This window comes from Mytilus trossulus, chromosome 4 (genome assembly GCF_036588685.1).
Source record: "Mytilus trossulus isolate FHL-02 chromosome 4, PNRI_Mtr1.1.1.hap1, whole genome shotgun sequence".
Taxonomy (NCBI): Eukaryota; Metazoa; Mollusca; class Bivalvia; order Mytilida; family Mytilidae; genus Mytilus; species Mytilus trossulus.
The window spans coordinates 94,894,821-94,922,306 of NC_086376.1; the positions used below are offsets into that span (position 1 = coordinate 94,894,821).

Sequence of the window (27,486 nt, forward strand, 5' to 3'; positions counted from 1 at the left end):
ATAAATCCTCTCGAAAAAATGTTTGAAGAAATTTTCTATTATTTATGAAATTTCAAATGAGAAAAATTGAACCCAATTTTTTAATCACATCCCCCTTTCCCTTATTCCAAAACTAATTTCAATTAAAATATTCTAATGGAGTTTGCAACAATTACTACTCATTTAAATACATCATAAAATATTAAGATGTAAAAAAACTGCTTGTTATCACTGAATGGTAAAGATTATTTAAATTTATCAGTTGGTAGTAAAAAGTGAATATACATTGTATATTGTATAACACAAAGATTTAAGTTGATTCTGGACAAAGAAAGATAACTCCAATTAAAAAAAATTCTTGCAGATATTTCTTGCTTACTATACTGGACAAAGAAAGATAACTCTTAATTAAAAAAAAATTTGCTATTTCACAATATTGTGAAATTAGATATTTCTTGCCATTGCACAATACTGTGCAATTGAAAAGACTTGCTATTGCAAAATACTTAATGTAATAATTTTATATCCTGATTTGGACCAACTTGAAAACTGGGCCCATAATCAAAAATCTAAGTACATGTTTAGATTCAGCATATCAAAGAGGCCCAAGAATTTAATTTTTGTTCAAATCAAACTTAGTTTAATTTTGGACCCTTTGCACTTTAATTTAGACCAATTTTAAAACTGGACCAAAAACTAAGAATCTACATACACAGTTAGATTTGGCATATCAAAGAACCCCAATTATTCAATTTTTGATGAAATCAAACAATGTTTAATTTTGGACCTCGATTTGGGCCAACTTGAAAACTGGGCCAATAATCAAAAATCTAAGTACATTTTTAGATTCAGCATATCAAAGAACCCAAAGGTTTCAATTTTTGTTAAAATCAAACTAAGTTTAATTTTGGACCCTTTGGACCTTAATGTAGACCAATTTGAAAACGGGACCAAAAATTAAGAATCTACATACACAGTTAGATTAGGCATATTAAAGAACCCCAATTATTCAATTTTGATGAAATCAAACAAAATTTTAATTTTGGACCCTTTGGGCCCCTTTTTTCTTAACTGTTGGGACCAAAACTCCCAAAATCAATACCAACCTTCCTTTAATAGTCATAAACCTTGTGTTTAAATTTCATAGATTTCTATTTACTAATACTAACGCTATGGTGCGAAAACCAAGAAAAATGCTTATTTTGGTCCCTTTTTGGCCCCTAATTCCTAAACTGTTGGGACCGAAACTCCCAAAATCAATACCAACCTTCCTTTTGTGGTCATAAACATTGTGTTTAAATTTCATTGATTTCTATTTACTTTAACTAAAGTTATTGTGCGAAAAACCAAGAATAATGCTTATTTGGGCCCTTTTTTGGCCCCTAATTCCTAAATTGTTGATACCAAAACTCCCAAAATCAATCCCAACCTTTCTTTTGTGGTCATAAACCTTGTGTCAAAATTTCATAGATTTCTATTAACTTAAACTAAAGTTATAGTGCGAAAACCAAGAAAATGCTTATTTGGGCCCTTTTTGGCCCTTAATTCCTAAAATGTTGGGACCAAAACTTCCAAAATCAATACCAGCCTTCCTTTTATGGTCATAAACCTTGTGTTAAAATTTCATAGATTTCTATTCACTTTTACTTAAGTAAGAGTGCGAAAACTAAAAGTATTTGGACGACGACGACGACGACGCCGCCGCCAACGTGATAGCAATATACGACGAAAATTTTTTCAAAATTTGCGGTCGTATAAAAATCTTAGTACATGTTTAGATTCAGCATATCAAAGAGGCCCAAGAATTTGATTTTTGTTAAAATCAAACTTAGTTTAATTTTGGACCCTTTGGACCTTAATGTAGGCCAATTTGAAAACGGGACCACAAATGGAAGAATCTACATACACAGTTAGATTTGGCATATTAAAGAACCCCATTTATTCAATTTTTGATGAAATTTAATTTTGGACCCAGATTTGGACCAACTTGAAAACTGGGCCAATAATCAAGAATCTAAGCACATTTTAAGATTCAACATATCAAAGAACCCAACCGATTCATTTTTTGTCAAAATCAAACTAAGTTTAATTTTGGACCCTTTGGACCTTAATGTAGACCAATTTGAAAACGGGACCAAAAGTTAAGAATCTACATACACAGTTAGATTCGGCATATCAAAGAACCCCATTTATTCAATTTTGATGAAATCAAACAAAGTTTAATTTTGGACCCTTTGGGCCCCTTATTCTGTTGGGACCAAAACTCCCAAAATCAATACCAACCTTCCTTTTATGGTCATAAACCTTGTGTTTAAATTTCATAGATTTCTATTTACTTATACTAACGTTATGGTGCGAAAACCAAGAAAAATGCTTATTTGGGTCCCTTTTTGGCCCCTAATTCCTAAACTGTTGGGACCTACACTCCAAAAATCAATACCAATCTTCCTTTTGTGGTCATAAACATTGTGTTAAAATTTCATTGATTTCTATTTACTTAAAACTTAAGTTATTGTGCGAAAACCAAGAATAATGCTTATTTGGGCCCTTTTTTGGCCCCTAATTCCTAAACTGTTGAAACCAAAACTCCCAAAATCAATCCCAACCTTTCTTTCGTGGTCATAAACCTTGTGTCAAAATTTCATAGATTTCTATTCACTTAAAATAAAGTTATAGTGCGAAAACCAAGAAAATGCTTATTTGGGCCCTTTTTGGCCCCTAATTCCTAAAATGTTGGGACCAAAACTCCCAAAATCAATACCAACCTTCCTTTTATGGTCATAAACCTTGTGTTAAAATTTCATAGATTTCTATTCATTTTTACTTAAGTTAGAGTGCGAAAACTAAAAGTATTCGGACGACGACGACGACGACGCCAACGTGATAGCAATATACGACGAAAATTTTTTCAAAATTTGCGGTCGTATAAAAACTTAAGAGCCATTCTGTAAAAAACCAAAGAATAAAAAAGTATTTCTCAAAATATACATTCCAGATCAAAATGAATATTTCTTAATACCGAAAAACCTTTTCAAAAAGACATAAATATTTCATTAAATGTACTGAATTCACAGATTGTTTTATAAAGGACAAGACTTGAGTGTTGATAAAAACCAAGTTTACCTTCTCCATTTGTTCATGTGGTTGTTCCCAGGAACTTATGAAAACCCTTATCTTGATATTTTTTTTATATTTTAAAAAGTCTTTCTATCGTTTTTGCTTAGCTGCTGTCCCATTAATGACTTAATAACACCAACATCTCTTATTACACCAAGTTTAGCTGATTTATATATATTTTTCACAACTATACTAGTCAACAAAAGAAACGATACAAGACTTTTTTTCAAATTAAAGATTGAGCTTTCCGTTCATTGGACCAGTATTGAAGGTAGTAGTACTTAATCATTATGGAAATATAAATCCCTTAAAATTTTTAGTTTTTTTTTGCTTTTGTGACGTTTTTTCACATTTTTTTTTTTTTTTACAAAATTAACATAAAACGACAATTTTAAAAACAGAAGTTCCGACAAATGATGTCAACCTCTCATTTAAAGGTAAAGACAGTGTTTGCCATCAATTTGTTTTTAAAAATCATTCAGTTTCTTTGTTTATTTGTTAAGCAAAGTTTGGTCCTACGAGAAATCGTTAAAATCAATACATTATCAACTGATTTACCATAGACAGTATGTGTAAAGTGATATTCAAAAAGCGGTAGCAATCTTAAAACTAATCCGAAAGGTTCCAAATTTACTGTGTGTTGTTTTCATATCTAAAGCATTGATTTAGAGACGAAAATATTTTTTTTTTTTTTTGCATTTTTTGAGATTTCAAAAAACACTTTTTTCCCTAAAAATTTGAAAAATCAATATTTCAACCCATCAGTTACATCATGAACATAACTTGATTATCATATTGAATATTTTTAAACAAATTTGAAATTTAATTTAGTGTTTAGAAAATTATGTGTCGATTTTTTTTAAACTTTCCGCAAAACTAATTTGCACCCTTTGATCATTTACACGGAATTTAGATACTTTCCGACCAGTTTTGATTTTCATTCTCACATGTGCATACATTGCAAATGAAAGCTTTTTAAAATATTGTATCTCATTTTGTTTTATATTAAATACTTTTTGATAAATTTTATTTCAAAGTCGTGTATCATTTCTTTTGTTGACTAGTATATTTTGATCATTTATTTATAATCAGCAGGCAAATCATTAGATCTCAGTTCTTTATTGGTCAGTATTTAATTTTGACATCACATTTTTTTGGTTTTCTCTAAATTTCATATTCGGTTACACGTCACACAAAAAGGTGTCTAATGATCTTACATATAAAGAATAGTAATACATCTTTGAGCAGAGTTTTGAAAAAAAAAGAAAGATAAACTTTGACTACTTTAAAAACGTCTTAAAAATAAATTAAGAGAATTCCACCAACCAAATGAGTAAAATTTTACCTTTCTCTACTCTAGATCTGAAGATTAATTTCAATTATTCAAAGCTCTCTGCGAGCTTCATATTTTAATTATTGAAATTGTATATGTTGTGAATGGAAAAATGTTGTATCTTACTCAAGTCAGTTGTACTATATATATTCATATTCTGAAGAAATAGAACCTTCTAAATATAATATCATTTATAACATTCCCTTGACAATAAAATTGAGAATGAAAATGGGGAATGTGTCAAAAGAGACAACAACCCGACCATAGAAAAATCAACAGCAGAAGGTCACCAACAGGTCTTCAATGTAGCGAGAAATTCCTGCTTTCCCATTTCATATTACAATCATTTTCCTCATAAATTTTTCATTTCTTCTAAGAATGTGCCTGTTCACCTGAAGTCATTACATTGTGTTATTAGAACAATGCAATAAAAAAAAACCAACAAAACTATTCAAGCAAGAAATGAAATATTTTGTAGTCTACAGTGACAGTAATTGCAATAAAACTAAAAAACAATATTCCTTACATAATCAATAGGTATGGAAAGAAACATGAGAACAATATTCCTTACATAATCAATAGGTATGGAATTACACAGGAGAAATGTTGCCAATATGAATAACAAACAATTTTCATATAAAAAATGTAAGCACTGCAGATATTTTCAGTTTGAAAAAAGCTATGTAAATTCAACAGGAGAAATAAGTATGTTGAGGTAACACATATTGCTATATTTGGCCTACTATTTCTATACATGTATGTATTGATTCACATATCAGTTTAGTGTGTCATCCTGTATTTTTATGTCATAGCAAATTAACTGCTGATATGACAATTTATGAAATTAAATATTTTTTTGTAAATTATTTTCTAGAATTTCTCAAACATATCAAAGCTATATAATGTATATGACATGAACATTTGTGGCTTTTTTATTTGCAATTAAGGGTCAAAGATGGTCATTTACAGAGTTTTAATATTCAAATTTTTATTCATTAGATTTTTAAGTATTTATGTACTTCAGATATTGTGTTTTTAAGTTATTTTTATTATTCGATTTGATATGAAATAAATGACTATTTTTATGTGGCTTAACATACATTTAAATAGGACGTTAACCCATATATATAGTTTTCAGATGCATTAAATTCAATTCCTTTTCATGTGGTTTAATTTAACATTATTTAGATACTTTTAGCAATTCTCTAATAACTGTTCTTTCAACCAAAAATTAATTACAAACCAGTGAAATTTTATAAGCAAGAGTAGCCTTGAATTTTTTTAAGCATACCCGTAGCCTGGGGGGTCGATGGGTTCAGACCCCCCCCCCCCTTGAAAACAACAAATAAGCACTGTTAAAGTCAATGTTCTGTTCGAATTGTGACTGTTAAAGTCAAGTTCATAAGTCCAAATACCCCCCCCCCCCCCCCCCCCCTTGGAAATTCATGGCTATGGGCCTGAAAAGCATCCTAATAGTTTTGTTCTAAGATAAAAGTAGAGGAAAGTTAAACAGGAACTACAGAAGGTAGGTTAAGAGCATGGTGATAGAGGAAGTAAATTTAGTCCTTCACTTTATCTCTCAAGGTCAAATTACTTACCAGTAAAAGTGGTGATACATAAGGTAAATCCCCATTCCTTTTTTTATATGCAAATACATGGGCTATTTAGTATAATCAAATCAAATTAGAGGACATCAGTATAAACTATTCAGTGTTCTCTTATCAAATATGCACAGCATGTACTAAGTCAATTTACTATAGCTTACATATAAACTATTGATTCTTTTTTTCTAAGTCATAAAACTGTTGTCTTATTGTCATATAAAAAAGAAGATGTGGTATGATTGTCAATGAGACAACTATCCACAAAGGACCAAAATGACACAGACATTAACAACTATAGGTCGCTGTACAGCCTTTAACAATGAGCAAAGCCCATACCGCATTCACTAGATAGCAGTATCTCATTATTGTATATATTCTATATAAACTGTCATATGATATTATAAAGGAAACTTGTTTATTAATTCAATTTCAAATTAAATTCAAATTTGTATAAATCTTTTAAGGAAATACAGTGAATCTGTACCAACTTGTTACTTTAATTTAATATATGAAATTAGGGAAGTCAAAGTATTGTCATTTGTAAGGTTTTGAAATATGATGTGTAGCATGTTTTGATCTTTGAATAATCATAAAGGTTATATACATTTTAATTGAAGATAATATGTTTGTTTTCAAGGAAATAATCTAAATATAAGAATATTTTTTTGAAATTCGACAGCTTTTAATTTTTTAAATCTTTTAAGTGCATATGTGTCAAAAGATTTATTGCAATAGTTGCAAAATGTCTTGTTCAAATGAACTTTTCACACAAGACAGGCCAGATATCGTGTATTGCAAAACCCCAAAAGCATCAAGCCTCCTATCCTATGGCCTAACATGACTCTTACACATGTGTCATATGCTGTTTGTGATTATCTTATGTAATGTTTTTTACTAATGACTGATAATTTTCTTCATTTGGATAACACTTTGAGATTTATTTGTTTATATTACATTTCAGTTGTGCCAAAATCATTTTATAAATCACACTATGACAGTCATCTATAAAATGTTTTCAGTTCTGATTATATTTAAAAAAAAATGTTTGGCCTCATGAATACTGAATGAATATGTAAATTGTCAATACTGGGCTTATTCAAAATACACATTAATCATGTGTTAATATAGTTGCCCTGCTATGTCCAAACAACTAGATACCATTGAGATGGGAGCCATCTCTGTGGGCCCCGCTGTCAATAACGTGGGGTAAATAAGTTGTATGGATAATCTGATATGAAGCATTATTTGAAGTTATTACATAGTCTCATGTGTGATTTTATTCTAAGATTTTAAGTTAAAACTGATAAATATTCTCAACTTACTTTCATAGTATAATAGTGATTTGACTGCATGATGTGAACTCATTGTTGACTACTCTAAGGTGACTTCTGGATATATGGATTGATGTTTGAACAATATGTTTTAAGGTGCTGCCCAATTGATATTTGTCACATATTTTTAGAATTATGCCTTCAATATATTATGACCCACCAAGTATAAAGTATGAAATATTGGTTCTCGAGAGGTAGAGCGGACACAATTTGTTAAGAACAACGAACAGATGGACAGACCGACGGACTGTCTTTGACCTAGGATGCATACATTATGACACATTCTCTGGTGTTTAGTTAATATATATGTTAAGTTGAAAATGTTTGTCAGGTATAAAGTATGAAATAATAACAGCTGTCCTCTCAAAATATAGTGAGAATCAAATTTGTTAGCGATGGACAGACCAACAGACAGACAGACCTTTGACCTAGGAAGTTGTACATACATCATGACACACCCTCTGGTGTTGGTTAAAATGGATGTCAAGTATAATATTTGAAATCATAACGGTTCTCAAGATATAGAGCGGACACAATCTTCACCACAGGACTCAGGGTTGTCAACTGAAACCAAAGTTTTTTTGACCTTGACCTTTGACCTAGGAAGTTGTACATACATCATGACACACCCTCTGGTGTTGGTTAATAAACATGTTAAGTATTAAGTATAAAATCATAACGGTTATCTAGATATGGAGCGGACACAATCTTCACCACAGAACACAGGGTTGTCAACTAAAACCAAAGTTTTTGACCTTGACCTTTGACCTAGGAAGTTGTACATACATCATGACACACCCTCTGGTGGTGGTTAATAAACTTGTTAAGTATTAAGTATAAAATCATAACGGTTATCTAGATATGGAGCGGACACAAAGTGTTACGGACGGACGGACGGACAGACTGATCACTATAGGGCGACCTGCCTTTGGCGGGTGCTGGGCCCTAATTATCCTTTCTGTGAGTTCAATGATTTTATTATGAGTCTCACTAAATTTAGAAAAGGACTCACTACTTTCTGTTATTAGCGTCCCTGGACTAAACAAGTGAAACTGCGAGCTACTGCTCACTAATGATACCCCCGCCGCAAGTGGATAATATTAATAGTGTAAAAATATGCAAGTGTTCGGTAAACAGGAAGTTGTCGAGTGATGAATCTGAAAACGCATCACACGGTATAGCTGACTTATATAAATCCTGAAACCAAATTTCAGAAATCCTTGTATTGTAGTTCCTGAGAAAAATGTGACGAAAATTTTCAACTTGGCTATCATGTGTAAAATCATACAAGTGTTCAGTAAACAGGAAGTTGTTGAGTGATGAATCTGAAAACGCATCACACGGTATAGCTGACTTATATAAATCCTGAAACCAAATTTCAGAAATCCTTGTATTGTAGTTCCTGAGAAAAATGTGACGAAAATTTTCAACTTGGCTATCATATCATGTGTAAAATCATACAAGTGTTCGGTAAACAGGAAGTTGTCAAGTGATCAATCTGAAAATGCATCACACGGTATAGCTGTCTTAGATAAACCCTGAAACCAAATTTCAGAAATCCTTGTATTGTAGTTCCTGAGAAAAATGTGACGAAAATTTCCAACTTGGCTATCATGTGTAAAATCATACAAGTGTTCGGTAAACAGGAAGTTGTCAAGTGATCAATCTGAAAAAGCATCACACGGTATAGCTGACTTAGATAAATCCTGAAATCAAATTTCAGAAATCCTTGTATTGTAGTTCCTGAGAAAAATGTGACGAAAATTTTCAACTTGGCTATCATGTGTAAAATCATACAAGTGTTCGGTAAACAGGAAGTTGTCAAGTGATCAATCTGAAAACGCATCACACGGTATAGCTGACTTAGATAAACTCTGAAACCAAATTTCAGAAATCCTTGTATTGTAGTTCCTGAGAAAAATGTGACGAAAGTTTCATGGGACGGACTGACTGACTGACGGACGGACTGATGGACGGACGGACAGACAGAGGTAAAACAGTATACCCCCTCTTTTTTAAAGCGGGGGTATAATTAGGACAATTGTTTAAGTGAAGTAGTAAATAGAATCATGTAGGATAACAAAACTTCAGCCAATTGACCACAAAAATGAGGTCAAGGTTAGATGAACTCTTGATTATTTAATATACACCTAACAATCATTCCACACACAAAATGTAGTTTTTTAAAACCTATTTAAAGTATCTGAGAAAAAGACCTGACCACATAAACATAATATTGACCCAACCATTTATGAAAATGATTTCAAGGTCAAATAAATCCTTGTAGAGAACCTGGACTTGACCATTTAAACTTAACCTTGATTGGATATTTACACATGTAAACCTTGCAATAATTTTTTGGTAAAATATGTCTATTTATTGGACCATATGGCCTTTAAATCAGAAAACTATTATTCGTAATTCCATCCCTGGCAGTCCCTGACAGTTGATTTAATTGTTGTTTGGTTCATTAAATTGAAATACAATGTATATAGAGAGTCATTTGGTGACATAACAAATCTCTATTTGAATGAAAATAATTATAAGGAACAAGTCTAGGTTCCCATATCGCAATGCAGGACAATAGAAGGATATATAACAGTTAACGTGTATATATAAATATCATGTTAAAACTTATATATAATTACCTGGCTTCTTCCAAGGAAAACAAAAATGACGGGGCTTCCAAATCATCATCATCCGATTCTTCTAAATCTATATCTTCGTCACTCCCTGCCATTGTAAAATGATGTATTGAAGTGAGACAGCAGGTACATTATACTCTAACAATAATCCATCATACAACAAATTACATTTTAAAACCAACAACCATTCACTGCGATAATTATTCACAAACCTATCAAAATATCAATGCTTATATAGACTTTCTCTTTCACTTCACTAAACTATATGATAAGAAGGAATTGACGTGAATTTGTCTCTTTCATACTTTCTCAAGTATTGAAACACATGCTTTGTTAGTCTAGTTCCAAAATTAGTTGACTGCTTCTGTTTAAATAATTCTACTGATAATTGGCTGCCTAATGTGGATTAACAAACAATGTTGGAACAGAAAGTAAATAATTAATTCTGATACACTTGTTGTTGTCCCAGGTTCGTAAATAAACAATTCATTTCCATCAAAAGATGTTAGCATTAGATATAAACCGTCCATACATAGATAACATTTAATGACATTTATTTATAGACAGGAATTTAAATAGTAAACTAAAGTTACCTGGAAAAATACTATTTCAACAATTTGGTTAAATGGGTTTTCATTAATAAGTCTTTACCATGTGTATGAGCTATTGAACAAATTTTAATGAAGAAAATTTAAAGAGCACCTAATATCTACTAACTATCCTCGTTAAATATTAGTTAATTACAATGTTAATTAATGGGGATGTCTGATAGCTACCAGGATGTACATTTATGATAATGTTATAAAAAGTGGCTTCTCAACTTCAACTATTCTGATGTTTGCCAAATTTCGCAAGGTTGCTACGATTATAACTTTAAATTAAACATTTTTGTAAATTACTGAGCTACAAAACTATTCCCAAATTCTAAACCTGGTCATAGAGCCTGGAAGTTCATAGCGTTATATTTCTCACTTCATTGAAGACCCATTGGGGGCCTTAGGCTGTTGTCTGCTTTATGGTCGGGTTGTTGTCGCTTTGACACATTCCCATTTCCTTTCTCAATTTTACACAGGTTTTTTTGAATATGATCAGAAAGAAAATATTGCATTCAATACTTATAATTCAATTTTAATTTCATATCAAAGTTTTAATGACATCATGGTAAAAATGTCCAAAAACTGAAATTTGCAATAAATTAACCTTTCACATTTCAGCATGTTCAGGGGCCCCAATAACTCAAAAATGAGTTGACAGATTTTTTTTCTCTGAAAATTTCCCAGGTGATAGATAATTTTTGAATATAAGCCTAAAACACAATTTAATCCTGTTCTATTTTAAGCAGCAGTTGTAATGCTTGTTGATTGAACAAATCCAGGGATACACAATTGATACTAAATCCACAATGAACCATTCAACTTAGTTTGGTTACATTTTCCACATTAGTTTTTGAGAAAGATTTTTTTTAAAGTTTATAATGGGGGGAGGGGGGGGGGCTACACACCAGACCGATGACAACAGATGCTAAGTAATGACAAAATATCAGAAAGTCCGTTAAACAGGGAATTATTTAAATCTGGAATAAATTTGAATTTTGGAAAATTTATGAGAAATTTATTATGAAAACTTAACTAAATAGGGTTAGACATGTACGCATGGCTAACAAGGGTTATTTAGTTCATACTGAAATGATAGTGAAAGCAAAATTAACCGTAGCCATGTGTGTATGGATAATCCTATTTAGTTGGGTTAGTTTTCATCATATATTTCTTATCAATTTTCCAGAAATGAAAACTATTCCACATTCAAATAATTTCTTGCTTTAAGGCTAGTTCAGCTAAAAAAACATCATTTTCCATTTTAACATATACCAAAAAAATTAAATTCAATATCCATAGACATGATTTATAAAACAGATGGAATATCCTGGAGCTCAAAGAATCTAAATATTCATATCAATGCACTTACTAAGTAAGGTAATAGGTTGACAGGTAGGAAAGGTGAACATTATGTAACCTGTACTATAGGTATATATGTTGAATAAAAGATAAACATATTAGCAGTATAAATACTAATGGTCTGTACTTACCAACGTTATCTTGTATGGCCTGGAATGAGTTCTGGCTATTGTGTAAGGTTGGTAGTTGACTAGACTCGATCTCTTCATCAGAATTCACTGCTTTCTCATTATTTTCTACATATTTTTTTTCTGTTTCTGTTTCACTTATTTTCCTTGATCTCTCTTTCTCTCTAGCTTTCTTTTCTTGTAATTTTAGCAACTTCCTGTATTCCTCAGGTGTATTGGCCAGTTCAATACATTTACGATTCTTTTCCCTCTCTTTCTGAAGTTCTAGATCTTTCTGTGCTTTCAGTCGTTTCCATTCTGGATATGATAAAGCAGACTTAAGACTTATTCCAGATTTGTCTGGACTTCCTGACAGGGAGCCTTCTTCCTCAGAGATAGCATTATATGTACTATCAATCACTTTCACATCTGGACTTTGGATTCCAAATTGTTTTAAGTCACCACTAGAACTTCGCTTCCTGTCAAGAGGGGATGACGGGTTGTCTTTGGGAGACATTTTACTGGTTTCAGATGAACGATCTTCCCGTTGCAACACTACTTGAAAGGCTGACCTCTGTTTAACATCTGTCTTTGGTGACAGCATACCCTGACTATCTCCGCTTGAGTTACGACTTCTTGGAGAACTTTGTGCTTTACCACCATATACTTTCTCTTTACTATTTTTCCTTTGTAATGGTGATGATGGAATTACTTCCTGCACTGAGCTGATCTTTTCCTTCCCAATATCAACACTTCTTTTCCTTTCAATAGGAGAACTCTCCATTTTATTGTCTATTGTTTTATTTTGAATTGGTGAATTGTTAGTTTGATCTTCACTTGTGTTTTGATTTATTTCCTCCTTGCCCTTCATACATGTATCATCTACACTTTTTACTTCATTAAGCGCCTTCTTTATTGAAGAGAAGTCCATTTTGTCCATCTTAGTTGGTGTTTTCTCTTTACCATCACCTACTGGTGCACTTTCTTGTCTCCTTACAGGAGATTTCCCTTTTTGTACACCTTTTGACTCAGAATGATTTCCCATTATGTCAGACATGTGTCTCTTCAAGTTTTTACTAGGAGTAGTTTTTACATTTGACTTTCCCTCTCCGTCTTGAAGTTTATCAGCGGCACTAAAGTACTGGTCACTTTGGTAAATATTACTACCTGGACTAAAGACACAAGGAACTGCATTCTTATTTACAACTGGCCTAGGAGATAAATTCTGATTGTTTACATTATTTTTGTCAGTACTTTCTTTTTGACATGATTGATCTCCCTTGCCATCATCATTTTGTCTATTTTCATTAGGTTCATTCCTCAACGTTTCTTGTCCTTTGGAATTTTCTGAATTGTTGTACCTATCAGATTTCTTGAAATCTCGTCGATTTCCAGCTGCCTCTGAACTGAATGACCTTTGAACTCTTTCGTGCTGTGGTAAACCTACATTACCCTGGCTTTGATTCCTTCTTCTACCTCTGTTAAAATTTGTATTTTCATATTGGCGATGATCACTTGAAAAAACTTCTCCTTCATTATATCTACGATTATGTATTGGTGGGCGGGTGAAACTATCTTGTTCATGATAGTCGTCATAGCAACGTCTGTCATCACCTTGGTAATTTTTTTGATAATTCTCATAATGATTTCTATTAGTATTAGGATGCTGATTAAAGGGGATATCCCGTCTGTCATAGCTTTCTCTTGGATATTGAAAATCTCTTTGATTTTCGTAACTTTGACGATATCTCTCATCTTGCCTTGCATTGTAGTAGTTCTGATTTAATCGCCCTCTTTGTGAGGGGTTGCCACAGTTATTAAATCTAGGATACATATCAGGGTCTGTATCAACAGAAACTTCAATGTCAGTTACATGATCCAATGATGAACTCTCTTGACCTACAATGACCCCACTAACCTCAATCTCATTCACAACTTTTATAGATGCTATGTTATTTTTCTTACTTTCACTCAGTGTTTTTTCTTCAATGGGAACTCTTTCTGTGTTATCTATAAAATAAAAAAGGCAAAAATATTTCTCAAATATTCTGTTTTAAAGATGACTGAACAGAGGAACGAGGTAGTTTGTAAATTCAGATATTCTTGCGAAGTTTTTATCAATTATACTAAAATATAATGGTAATGCAAAGTGCAATGGTTTTGAAAGCCAGTTTGCTAGAGTACATTGTTCTAACAGGTGTGATGGGTATCACTAAAGTACAATGGTGTGACCCACTAAAGTGTGACGGGTTTCACTAAAGTACAATGGTGTGACCTGCTAAAGTACAATGGTTTGACCCACTAAAGTGTGAAGGTGAGACCTGCTAAGTGAACTAGTTATGCTGCTGTAGCTAGAAAAGTGTACTGTACAAGAATTTATAGTATATCACCAAATGTAATATATTGTTATTGAATGATAGAAATAAAATAAAATAAGAAGTATAATACTATTGAAGAAATAATTTTAAAAACACCATGTCAATAAATAAGGAGACAAGCTGATGATAATAAATCAATGAGTGAGCAAGGTGTGCTATTTAGAGCTTACATTGTAGCTTACCTGTGTTTGAACCACATAAATATGGAAAATATGAAACTAATAAAGACAAGAAATATGGATGGCAGTACATTTGATTTATTTCAACAAACAAATGAATGAAAAGCAGTTTTAAACAATTATGAGCATTACATTAACATCTGATAAACATTCTGGTGATGAACCCGAACAAAATACTTTCTTAAAATAGCAGTGTTATCAATAGCAAAATTGGCCATACAAAGAATCAAACAAACAAAATAAGTATATGTACTTCTATTAAATGCTTAATATCATTGACATTTATTTTCTCTTGAGGTTCTCAAAAGCTTTGAATTTCATTAGCTACTCAAAATGATTTAAAGTGAAACAAAGAGCAGACACATAATGAGCAAATAGTCAGTAATTTCCCTTTTGTGGGGAATATAAATTAAATGAACTTTTGTCACTGTAACACATTTAGATCTGTCTGATACATAGAAATCAATGCTCAAAGGGAGAGAACTCTAATTAAAACCTATACAACTAAGTATATATCAGTTCTAAGTTAAATAAATGAAGGTACCGGTATTTATAAGTCACCAAGGAAATAATAAATGTATAATAATAGAATGACATAAAAGATTTTATCTGTTTTCTTACAACCTGTAGGAAATAAATCATTATGTAGACAAAAGATCAATCTTACAATGTTTCAGTATCCATGGTTATACAATTGAAGTTTTCCTTGTCAAGAATAATTTATTGATGTCAAACCTGATGATTGTTTAAACTTACAAATTGATAAAATAATATTTCAAATTGGCCATGGGTAATTTTTACGATATTTGAAATACCCTTAAAAGTCAACATGGTCAATTTGAAAAGCAAGTTATTATTGAACATGTTGAATGCCATTATATAGTGGGAGAATATCAGTCTGTAATGCAACTGTTTTGCAAACGTAGCCGAATTTGTTGTAGCATAAATTTTTTTCAGATTGAGTGGATGTAAAAGACCAATAACCAGAAAACATTGGAGGGAAAAAAGACCAATAACCAGAAAACATTGGATGGTAAAAAGACCTATAACCAGAAAACATTGGAGGAAAAAAAGACCAATAACCAGAAAACATTGGAGGAAAAAAAGACCAATAACCAGAAAACATTGGATGGTAAAAAGACCAATAACCAGAAAACATTGGAGGAAAAAAAGACCAATAACCAGAAAACATTGGAGGAAAAAAAGACCAATAACCAGAAAACATTGGAGGGTAAAAAGACCAATAACCAGAAAACATTGGAGGGAAAAAAGGCCAAAAACCAGAAAACATTGGAGGGTAAAAAGACCAATAACCAGAAAACATTGGATGGTAAAAAGACCAATAACCAGAAAACATTGGAGGGAAAAAAGGCCAATAACCAGAAAACATTGGAGGGTAAAAAGACCAATAACCAGAAAACATTGGATGGTAAAAAAGACCAATAACCAGAAAACATTGGAGGGAAAAAAGACCAATAACCAGAAAACATTGGATGGTAAAAAGACCAATAACCAGAAAACATTGGAGGGAAAAAAGACCAATAACCAGAAAACATTGGATGGTAAAAAGACCAATAACCAGAAAACATTGGAGGGAAAAAAGACCAATAACCAGAAAACATTGGATGGTAAAAAGACCAATAACCAGAAAACATTGGAGGGAAAAAAGACCAATAACCAGAAAACATTGGAGGGAAAAAAGACCAATAACCAGAAAACATTGGAGGGTAAAAAGATTAAGGACAGACATCTCTATTCAAATATTAATACTTTTTTCATGTACAGTTCTTAGATATATAAAATTGAGAACAGAAATGGGGAATGTGTCAAAGAGACAACAATACAAAGAGCAGATAACAGCCGAATGCCACCAATGGGTTTTAAACACAGGGAAAAAAATCTTGCACCCAGAGGCAGGCAGGCCCTTAACAAAAATATGTTCAGCAAATTAATATACCTTCAAAAGTACCTAAGAAACCAAGGGAGCATGAAAAATTTACCTGAAATATTTCCCACAAACTCAACAGTCATACTATCCACATACTGAATTAATGATCTGTCACATAGTAACTGAAAACAATATTGAATGGAGACAATCTTGAAACCTGGCAGGTATGTAATGAACAGGAAGACACTTGATCAGGTGGCTATAACTGTTGATTTCAGGCATGTTTAACTGATTTATTATCTTTTCCTGCTGATTGTGTTTGCTGTTTTTTTTAGTTTCTATCTGCTTTAGATTAAACACAAAAAAGGCGTTAAATAGTCTTTTCTGGGCAATAATTTCCGTTAGGAGTCAAAAGACAATTTCTTACATGAAGCCTTAAAAGTAGTTCTTGATATGCTTGTTATATTCTCTATGTTCAGTTGATCTTCACATACTATAGATTCCATAAAAAATATAACATAAATTTTGAATTTTCTTTTAAGGGCAATAACTCCGAGGAGGCAACTGATGTTAGCCTTGTTGCTCGATTTGCAGGAATGTATTTGAAGGTCTTGCCTTGCTGGTCATTATTATTCAATTTGCAAAATGTTAAAAATCATAATTTTTTTAAAGGGCCTATTACTCCTATAAAGGGTGATCTAAATTTTGGTAGATACTGTTTAGCAGATTATTTTCGCAGGTGTAAATTTTTGCGATTTTCATTGAATAAGGTATACGAAATATTTTTGCATTATTCTGGAGGATTTAAAGCTTTTATCAATACCTTTGCATATGAGCACTTTTAAATTGGTGGAATCTATTTTGGTGATTTTGTTCTAGCAGCCAAAATTTACTACCCCGCTAAAATAACCTGTTATACGGTATAGTAGGCGGGTAATAACCTATAAAGATCTTATTTTGTTCCTGTCAGATTTTATTCTTTACCTAAAATTTAATATACTTCTCTATTTTTAACCTTGAGAACCTTGTTAGTTGGCACATGGTTCATAGGACACATTTTTAAAACTATATACCAGCCAAGTTTGTTACATATGGCTTTCAGTTTTGTGAACAAAAGATTTTTGGACAACTGGGACAATGATAATGATATATACAAAAGATGTCTAGTGATGACAAAGGCTCACACTTTTGAATAAGCTAAATATATACTGTATCTTCATGTTAACTGCAAAAAAGTCCATTCATCAGTAAAATTATCTAATATCATAAATAAACTCTCTTTAAGTTTTGTGTTTTGTAAATTACAAAATTATTGATGTCTGAAAAACATTTATCATAATAAATTAACAGCAAATTTAAATCAAAAGTTGATTTAAATCAGTAAAATAAAGGAAATTGAAGAAATGACAATTTCATAATGTTAATCATAAAAATGCTTTTGTTCAAATTTTATAAGTTAAGTTTGACAAAGTTATTGATATTTCTTTAAACATTACAAGTGCTTTCGACTTTTGGTATGTTATAATGTTCCAAAGCAGCAGTCCTTTTGTGCCAATTACTGTTTTTCAGGGGTATCATTTGCGCCAATATTCAGAACTCATTGGCGCCAATTCACCTGTACACATATCTATAAAGATGGGCATCGAAAGAGAATGACTTAAAATGCATTAGGCAGTCCATGTACAGAGAGAGAGAAGAAAACTTATTGCTTTGCTGAATATTTAATACAAGATATACCAAAAGAAAAGAAGCTTTTGCTGATTATGTTTTAGTCACATATGTTGATGACACAGTGCTTTGTTTCCATCAAGCTTATGGACTGAACCCATCTACTACAAGACTTATCAGTAATGGAGCAGAAGCATTCCACACGAATTATAATAAACTGTTTGATGTTTGTGTTTTTGGGCAATAAAGTGAAGTTACATTAGCTACTTCAAACATTAAATAGGGGAGTACCCATGCTGCAGCAGTAAGAAGAAGATATGTTTCAGAAAAGGAAACATTTGCCGTGTAAACTGACAGTTCCAAGTACAAAAAAAGGAGGAGGGAAGTCATTTTCTTTTAATTGGCCCAATAGTATGTTTTATTTTTGGCCCAAATGATACCATGTAAGTCTAAAATAGGTGGCGCAAATGTAGCATTGGAGAAACATAGTTGTGGTGCAAAAGGACGCAGTTTTGGCGCAAACAGATCTCTCCAGTTCCGAGAAGCTCAATTGAATTGTGTTATATAAACCTCATAATGATAAACATATTACCTATAAGACAAAGTACAATATAATACTAAGTGTATAATATGATAAATGGTTATTGTATATGTGTTAATTTTGCTATGATTATTAATGCATGAAGATGTACATATAAAAACATATTCCAAAATTAACCTTTCCAAGTACATGCATTGTTCAGTAGTTGAACGCTATAAAAAAAAAAAAAACTCAAATTAATTCTAAAATAAAGCTGTATTTCATATGTTTATCGTTTCCAAAATCTAATTTCTACACAGGGATGAGCTTTTTTTCATGAAACACTGACAGACCCTTGAAATAATATTTTAAGAGACCTTATTTCATTTTATCCATTAGAACAACAGGAATGGTTTCAAATCAAAAGACTTAAAAGAGCTGAAAATCAAAATGAGGTCCTAAAAATATGAATATAAGAAGATGTGGTATGATTGCCAATGAGACACCTCTCCAGTACACTTATATGGTGATTGTGTTGTAAAATAAAATTGCTAGATCTATTTGTGAATTATAAATTAATAAACAATTATTAAACTCAGTGTGTATTGACTTATTAAGCTGTATACCAAATAAAATATAGATTTATTTTAAACCAAACTATTCCAAAGTATTGTCAAGGAAAAATACCTCATTTTTCCTTTGTGAAATAAACAGTGGCGGCCATGTTTGAAGAAAGTTAGGTTATTATCCATAATTTTGAAAGATGATGGTGTATTAAAATGAGTCTATTAAATAATGTTAGGCACTTTAGTAGCAATTGAGTTGTTCCTTTTTAATTTTTAGTAGCAGCCATGTTTGTAGATTAAGCATTCCAGGAGCAGTCACAGATATAAAAGTGGGACAGAAGGACGAATAGACAATCAAACAGACATACTACTAGTATATAAAATAAGGAGATGTGGTATCATTGCCACTAAAATTCAAATGAAGTGAATCGATGTTACCAATTAAGGCCCTTAATTTAAGGCAACAGTATGGTCTTCAACAATGTCACCACTGTACTATATATCCCATTCCCATCCACTTAAGAAAAAGGATATAATAAACTATAACCTAGACCCCAAAAGATCTCCATCTATGATGGATAATTAGATTTTGAATTTCTTAAGTAGATTAAAAAAAATCTTTGAACATGTTTTTTTGAAAGATAACACACAAAAGGTGATGGCAAAAGCTCATCATGGACCTTTGTACAGATTTAAGTTCATTCCTGGAAATGAGCTTAAAAGGGGGTAACTTTAGATTTTGTGAAAAAGTTTGTTTTATAAACTATTTTCTTAATCTACTTTCTTATGATGCCATTTTGAAAGTAGTTCAAATAATTATGATGATCATGTCTTGGAAGGCTATTTTAAATTTTTGCTTTGACGCCTTCCTGTCGATGTAAGGCGTCAAAGAAAAAAAATATAATAGCCTTTCAAGATGTCATAATTATTTGGAAAGATGATGCAGACTATCTATCTTCTGACAAGTCATGTAATTTACATCACCAGAAAAAGAATTTAAAACTGAACGCCAATACTTTATTTTATTTGAAGTAAATATTTCATGTCTCTGTTCAGCAATTATATTACAAAGAGAACCCCAAGCAATTTGTGCATGAAAACAAATGCTGTTTAGATAACATCAAGCATTAGGAAAGCAAGGTTCACCAGCAAGCAATGAAGAGAAGGAAATGCACCAAAAACAAGCCACAAAACTTACTATTGTCTATCTGATGACTTGACACATCTATCATATGGCTTGAAACATCACCACTCTCCAACTTATCAATTGATACATCCCCTTTTAAATGTTTATTTTCAACTTCCTTCTTTAATGAGCTTTGTTGTGTTTTTTTCCACAATATTTTAGAATCCATTTTTTCCACAATTCTTTTAGACTCTGTATCGCTTTGTTTTTCAATTACATTACCGCTATCACCAGACATTTCAACCAAATCATGTGACTTTTTATCCACCCAAGCTTCCTTTACAGAAGTCTCACTTTTTTCAGACCTTGAATACATTTTTATTTCTGAACTATTTTGCAACTTTATGCTGTCCTTTGTATGAGTTGCTTTGCATGCTGGTACATCAACTTGTTCACTTTCAGCGGGTGCTCCTGTGGATTTTACTACGCATTTAGCAGTAAATTTGTTTTCATTATGTCCAATTTCAATGTTATCTCCCTTATTTGAATTCTCACTACCACCAAAAGCAGTTGTTTCATCATCTCTTCTTTTTGCAGTTCTTGCTTTTGTATTTTCACCTTTAGCTTTCGAAAGGAAGTATTTCCCCCCCTTTTTTACTCTATCTTTCTTATCACTTAACCCCTTACTTATATGACTTTCACCAGAACAGATATTTTCCTCACTTGTACATGGTAACTTTTTGTTTTTGACATCTTTATTTTGCTTGTCAAGCTGCTTTATCAAAGCCTTAATGCTTTTAGCGATTTGATATGTCTGACCAGAAAGGTTTGATTGCGCAACATTAGAAACAGCTGTTGACTTTTTATCATTTGATTTATTTTTTTCCACACATGTTGCAGTAGGTATCCTACCAGTTATATCTAATTGTGAATTAGAACCAGATTGTATTGATTTCTCATTGATGTTCATCTTTGTTTTACTCAATAAATTTTCTGTTTTTCTTTCTATTTTTGTATTTGTTTTCTCTATTGTAAACTTTTTAGCGACATAATTTTTTTTTGCCTCTGAACCTATAGTCATTACACCTGGACTTTTGAGAGATTTGTCACTAGGTATAAAATCATCTTTTATTATTTCCAACTTGACTTTTGAACTTCCAAGCTGTGTATCACTGGATAAGTCAGTATTTGATTTATTGACCTTGACCTTTGAACTTCTAAGCTGTGTATCACTGAATAAGTCAGTATTTGATTTATTGACCTTGACCTTTGAACTTCCAAGCTGTGTATCACTGGATAAGTCAGTATTTGATTTATTGACCTTGACATCTGAATTTTTAGACCCATAACTAGACTGAACTTCCATGTGATGTTTCATTTCATCTTTTGAATCCAAAGTAGGCTTTACTTCAGGTTGTGTTGTATGTAATTTAGAATTTATATTTTCACTGCCATGATCTAATTTGACCTGAATGAGATTTGTCATGTCTCTGCTTACTTTAGGATTAACTGAACTATATGAAACATTTCTCTCTTTATTGACCTCAGAGATTTGAAGTTGACTGAGCTTTGGAACAATTTCTATTGATGAGCTACTGGTATCTAATCCTTGTTGACCTTCAAAGTGACCTTTTTCTGTCACATTTTCTTGTTCCTTGACCTTTTGAACTTCTCTAATCTCGAATGGTTTCTGTTTTGAGGTGTCACTTCTTTGGTTAATTTTAAGCTCAGATTTCAATGTCATCTTTGCCACATTATTTTGAACACCTTGAATATAGCCATGAGATATTTTTCGCCCTTTAGAATGTGCCCCATATGACTGTTTCATTGGAATATCCCTCCTTGTTACTCTGCCATATTTAGTTTTAGTAACATTTTTAACAAGTTTGTTTACTGAAGGAGTGCTTAACAAACTTCGTCTTTTGTAACCTTGTCCTACAGATGATGTTTTTTGTTGATTAAAAGATATGAGAGGATTTTTTGTCTGAATTCCAACTTGGGGTTTGTGATGAAAAGCTGTTGGCCTTTTTTCTTTAGCATGTCCTGCCCCTTTTGAGACATTACTATGATCTGAGTGACACTGATTTCCAATACCTACATTTCTATTGACGTTGTTATTGTTGTTGTTTACACCATGTTGTGATGGAGGTCGTAAAAGTCCTAAACTCTGATTTGTTTGTCCTGACGGTCTAATCGTTGACTGTGTTAATGGAGTCTGAGGAGGACTGACATGTCTAGTTTGGGGTCTATCACAAGCTATGAATCTATTATACTGTGGGCTCTGTGCAAATTGTTGTCCATGATTTGCTGCATTAGAGCCAAATGCAAACTGGTCTGCATTAAAACCTACAGGTTGCTGTCTTGAATTATTAACATTATGATTTATATTTGCTCTTGCAGCTTGTACATTAAACTGGTTCCCACTTGGTCTTACTTGCTGATGCATTTGCTGAGGGTTAAACTGCTGGTTTCCTGTATTAATACTCTGAACTCCATGTTGTCCAAAATTATAAGAAGGTGGCTGTACAAATCCTGGCTTAGGATTTACTGTCTGTGCAAATCCTGGATTAGGATTCACCGTATTAGGATGATTAATAAAGTTAGTATTCGGTGAAAAATTTGGTGTGAAATTCTGATTGGATTTTCCAGTATTTTGTTGAAGATTAGGTGTAAAATTCTGAAATGGTTGTCCAGTATTTTGTTGACAATTAGGTGTAAAATTCTGAAACGGTTGTCCAGTATTTGGTTGAAGATTAGGTGTAAAATTCTTAAACGGCTGTCCAGTGTTTTGTTGAAGATTAGGTGTAAAATTCTGAAATGATTGTCCAGTATTTTGTTGATGATTAGGTGTAAAATTCTGAAACGGTTGTCTTGTATTTTGCTGAAGATTATGCGTTAAATTCGGATGAGCTTGTGCATTATTTTGAGAGTTAGGAGTGGGTAATAGAACAATAGGTCTTGTATTACCATGATGAGCCATTGCTATAGTTATTTCTGTTCTCTCTATCTCAGTAGCATAATAACTAAACACCTTTATGTAGAGTTATATCCATTAAGCGATTTTCTGAGAAGATCAAAACTATCTACCATGTCATTTCATTCAAATTACATTTCTTCATGTGATACCACCAAGTGTGGTAATTAAATGGTTAATATCCAATTGCAAATGGCATATATATGATTCTAACTTCTAAAGCCAGGAAATATACAGTCAATATTCATGTGAAGTAAACAGATCCACAATGATGATAGAGACAACCAATCTTTATCACTTCAAAACTTCCGATATTCTGGTAATTATTTTAACCATTTAAAAGCTGCTTGGTTTGTTTCCACCATATGTTTATGGATCATTTACTACACCAGCATGCAAAGGTTACACATCTAACTACACAAACACCAGGAAGTAATATAGCAGACGACACTCAAGCAACAGATTACCTACCACTCAAGGTCACATTGGCTGGCCAATTCCCTACAAAATCCAAGAGAAAAAAACACTGCTTATCTGTCTGTATTTCTTCTGTTAATAAATATATATCCTCATCAATCATTGTCGATCCAAAATATAAGTTCAATATATATAATTGAAAATAATAACAACATGTTTTTAAAATCAAACAAATTTTGTATGCTAATTATTTACTACTAGTATCTGCATGGAGCCAAATTATAAGATATATAATGCCAACTAATATGAAATCAAAGTGTTTAACTTTTAAAATCACACAAACTTGGTACACAAATACTTATATTTTAAAACATCAAAATGCTTAAATCTACATGAATTAAATGTCATAAATGTAAGGAAGTTAGGTACATGATCTAATTTTATAGTTTTATAATTTGTCAATTTAACAAACAACAATTTGAACAAAATGCACACCAAATATGATTTCAAAAGAAAAGAAAATCTAAAATTATTTACATTAAGATGAGCTGTTTCAAATGAAATCAGATACCCTACATTTATCATAATTTTCAATAACTTATGATCATATATAATATAGCTGAAAGGCAGCCCTTCTAAATAATTTAGATATTTTTACACTACAAAGTTACTAAATTATGTGTGGTGTGTCACCACAATGCAGATGTCATCAAGTGGTGGTCATTTAGATCCAGCTACACATATTATACATGCTTATCCCAAATACATTGTAGCATTAATAGTGTTTCTCTCTTTCTCTTTATGACTTATGCACAAAAGCAGCAGGGAAAGTCATTAACACAAGATTCAGAAAGGAACGGTTCTCACAAACTAATAAGTGAAAAAAGAAAGGATATATATATGTATGACTTATTCTAAAACATTGTGTATAACTATAAGTTTTGTTAAATTTGGTTGAGGCAAACTAAATTATGAGAACGGAAACCAACTTGTGGACTTACAGAAGGACAAGGGTAAAACTTAATGTTGCATCTGCTTCAGCGGGGCATGTATGTAACAAAACAAAGATAAACCTACCTCCAGCCCTCCCTTACTCAAGGATTGTATAGTTGGGCCATAAGAATAACATTTACTCAAGGATTATAGTAGCTAGGGCATTTAAAATCACATTACTCAAGGATTGTATAGTAGGCATTTAGAATCACATTTACTCAAAGATTGTAAAGTAGGGCCTTTAGAATCACATTTACTCAAGGATTGTATAGTAGGCATTTAGAATCACATTTACTCAAAGATTGTAAAGTAGGGCCTTTAGAATCACATTTACTCAAGGATTGTACAGTAGGGCATTTAGAATCACATTTACTCAAGGATTGTATAGTAGGCATTTAGAATCACATTTACTCAAAGATTGTAAAGTAGGGCCTTTAGAATCACATTTACTCAAGGATTGTACAGTAGGGCATTTAGAATCATGTTTACTCAAGGATTGTATAGTAGGGCATTTAGAATCACATTTACTCAAGGATTGTATAGTAGGGCCTTTAGAATAACATTTACTCAAGAATTGTAAAGTAAGGACTTTAGTATCACATTTACTCAAGGATTGTACAGTAGGGCCTTTAGAATCACATTTACTCAAGGATTGTACAGTAGGGCCTTTAGAATCACATTTACTCAAGGATTGTATAGTAGGGCCTTTAGAATCACATTTACTCAAAGATTGTACAGTAAGGCCTTTAGAATCACATTTACCCAAGGATTGTAAAGTAGGGCCTTTAGAATCACATTTACTCAAGGAGTGTATAGTAGGGCCTTTAGAATCACATTTACTCAAGGATTGTATAGTAGGGCCTTTAGAATCACATTTACTCAAGGATTGTATAGTAGGGCCTTTAGAATCACATTTACTCAAGGATTGTACAGTAGGGCATTTAGAATCACGTTTACTCAAGGATTGTACAGTAGGGCATTTAGAATCACTTTTACTCAAGGATTGTATAGTAGGGCATTTAGAATCACATTTACTCAAGGATTGTATAGTAGGGCCTTTAGAATCACATTTACTCAAGGATTGTAATGTAAGGTCTTAAGAATCATATTTACTCAAGGATTGTATAGTAGGGCCTTTAGAATCACATTTACTCAAGGATTGTAAAGTAGGGCCTTTAGAATCACATTTACTCAAGAATTGTATAGTAGGGCCTTTAGAATCACATTTACTCAAGGATTGTATAGTAGGGCCTTTAGAATCACATTTACTCAAGGACTGTATAGTAGGGCCTTTAGAATCACATTTACTCAAGGATTGTATAGTAGGGCCTTTACTCAAGGATTGTATAGTAGGGCCTTTAGAATCACATTTACTCAAGGATTGTACAGTAGGGCATTTAGAATCACTTTTACTCAAGGATTGTATAGTAGGGCATTTAGAATCACATTTACTCAAGGATTGTATAGTAGGGCCTTTAGAATCACATTTACTCAAGGACTGTATAGTAGGGCCTTTAGAATCACATTTACTCAAGGATTGTATAGTAGGGCCTTTAGAATCACATTTACTCAAGGACTGTATAGTAGGGCCTTTAGAATCACATTTACTCAAGGATTGTATAGTAGGGCCTTTAGAATCACACACATTCAGGTTTATTCAAGGATTGTACAGTAGGGCCTTTAGAATCACATTTACTCAAGGATTGTATAGTAGGGCCTTTAGAATCACATTTACTCAAAGATTGTACAGTAAGGCCTTTAGAATCACATTTACCCAAGGATTGTAAAGTAGGGCCTTTAGAATCACATTTACTCAAGGAGTGTATAGTAGGGCCTTTAGAATCACATTTACTCAAGGATTGTATAGTAGGGCCTTTAGAATCACATTTACTCAAGGATTGTATAGTAGGGCCTTTAGAATCACATTTACTCAAGGATTGTACAGTAGGGCATTTAGAATCACGTTTACTCAAGGATTGTACAGTAGGGCATTTAGAATCACTTTTACTCAAGGATTGTATAGTAGGGCCTTTAGAATCACATTTACTCAAGGATTGTATAGTAGGGCCTTTAGAATCACATTTACTCAAGGACTGTATAGTAGGGCCTTTAGAATCACATTTACTCAAGGATTGTATAGTAGGGCCTTTACTCAAGGATTGTATAGTAGGGCCTTTAGAATCACATTTACTCAAGGATTGTACAGTAGGGCATTTAGAATCACTTTTACTCAAGGATTGTATAGTAGGGCATTTAGAATCACATTTACTCAAGGATTGTATAGTAGGGCCTTTAGAATCACATTTACTCAAGGATTGTAAAGTAGGGCCTTTAGAATCATATTTACTCAAGGATTGTATAGTAGGGCCTTTAGAATCACATTTACTCAAGGATTGTATAGTAGGACCTTTAGAATCACATTTACTCAAGGACTGTATAGTAGGGCCTTTAGAATCACATTTACTCAAGGATTGTATAGTAGGGCCTTTAGAATCACATTTACTCAAGGACTGTATAGTAGGGCCTTTAGAATCACATTTACTCAAGGATTGTATAGTAGGGCCTTTAGAATCACATTTACTCAAAGATTGTATAGTAGGGCCTTTAGAATCACATTTACTCAAGGATTGTACAGTAGGGCATTTAGAATCACGTTTACTCAAGGATTGTAAAGTAGGGCATTTAGAATCATATTTACTCAAGGAT

General features: G+C 32.4%; 1 protein-coding gene across 3 annotated transcripts in view; it reads right to left on the reverse strand.

Moving 5' to 3' along the window:
* Positions 1-27,486, reverse strand: part of LOC134716392 (SMC5-SMC6 complex localization factor protein 2-like) — a 61,465-nt gene that overhangs the window by 26,491 nt on the left and 7,488 nt on the right. Inside the window, exons 3-5 of one of the 3 annotated variants that reach the window (XM_063579372.1) lie at positions 23,842-23,871; positions 12,096-14,081; positions 10,013-10,097 (exon numbers count right to left, since the gene is read on the reverse strand). In XM_063579372.1, the coding sequence (XP_063435442.1) occupies positions 10,013-10,097; positions 12,096-14,081; positions 23,842-23,871 (2,101 nt within the window). Of the gene's footprint in view, positions 1-10,012; positions 10,098-12,095; positions 14,082-20,468; positions 23,822-23,841; positions 23,872-27,486 lie in introns of those variants that run through there. The other 2 variants (XM_063579370.1, XM_063579373.1) reach the window with 2 other exon arrangements.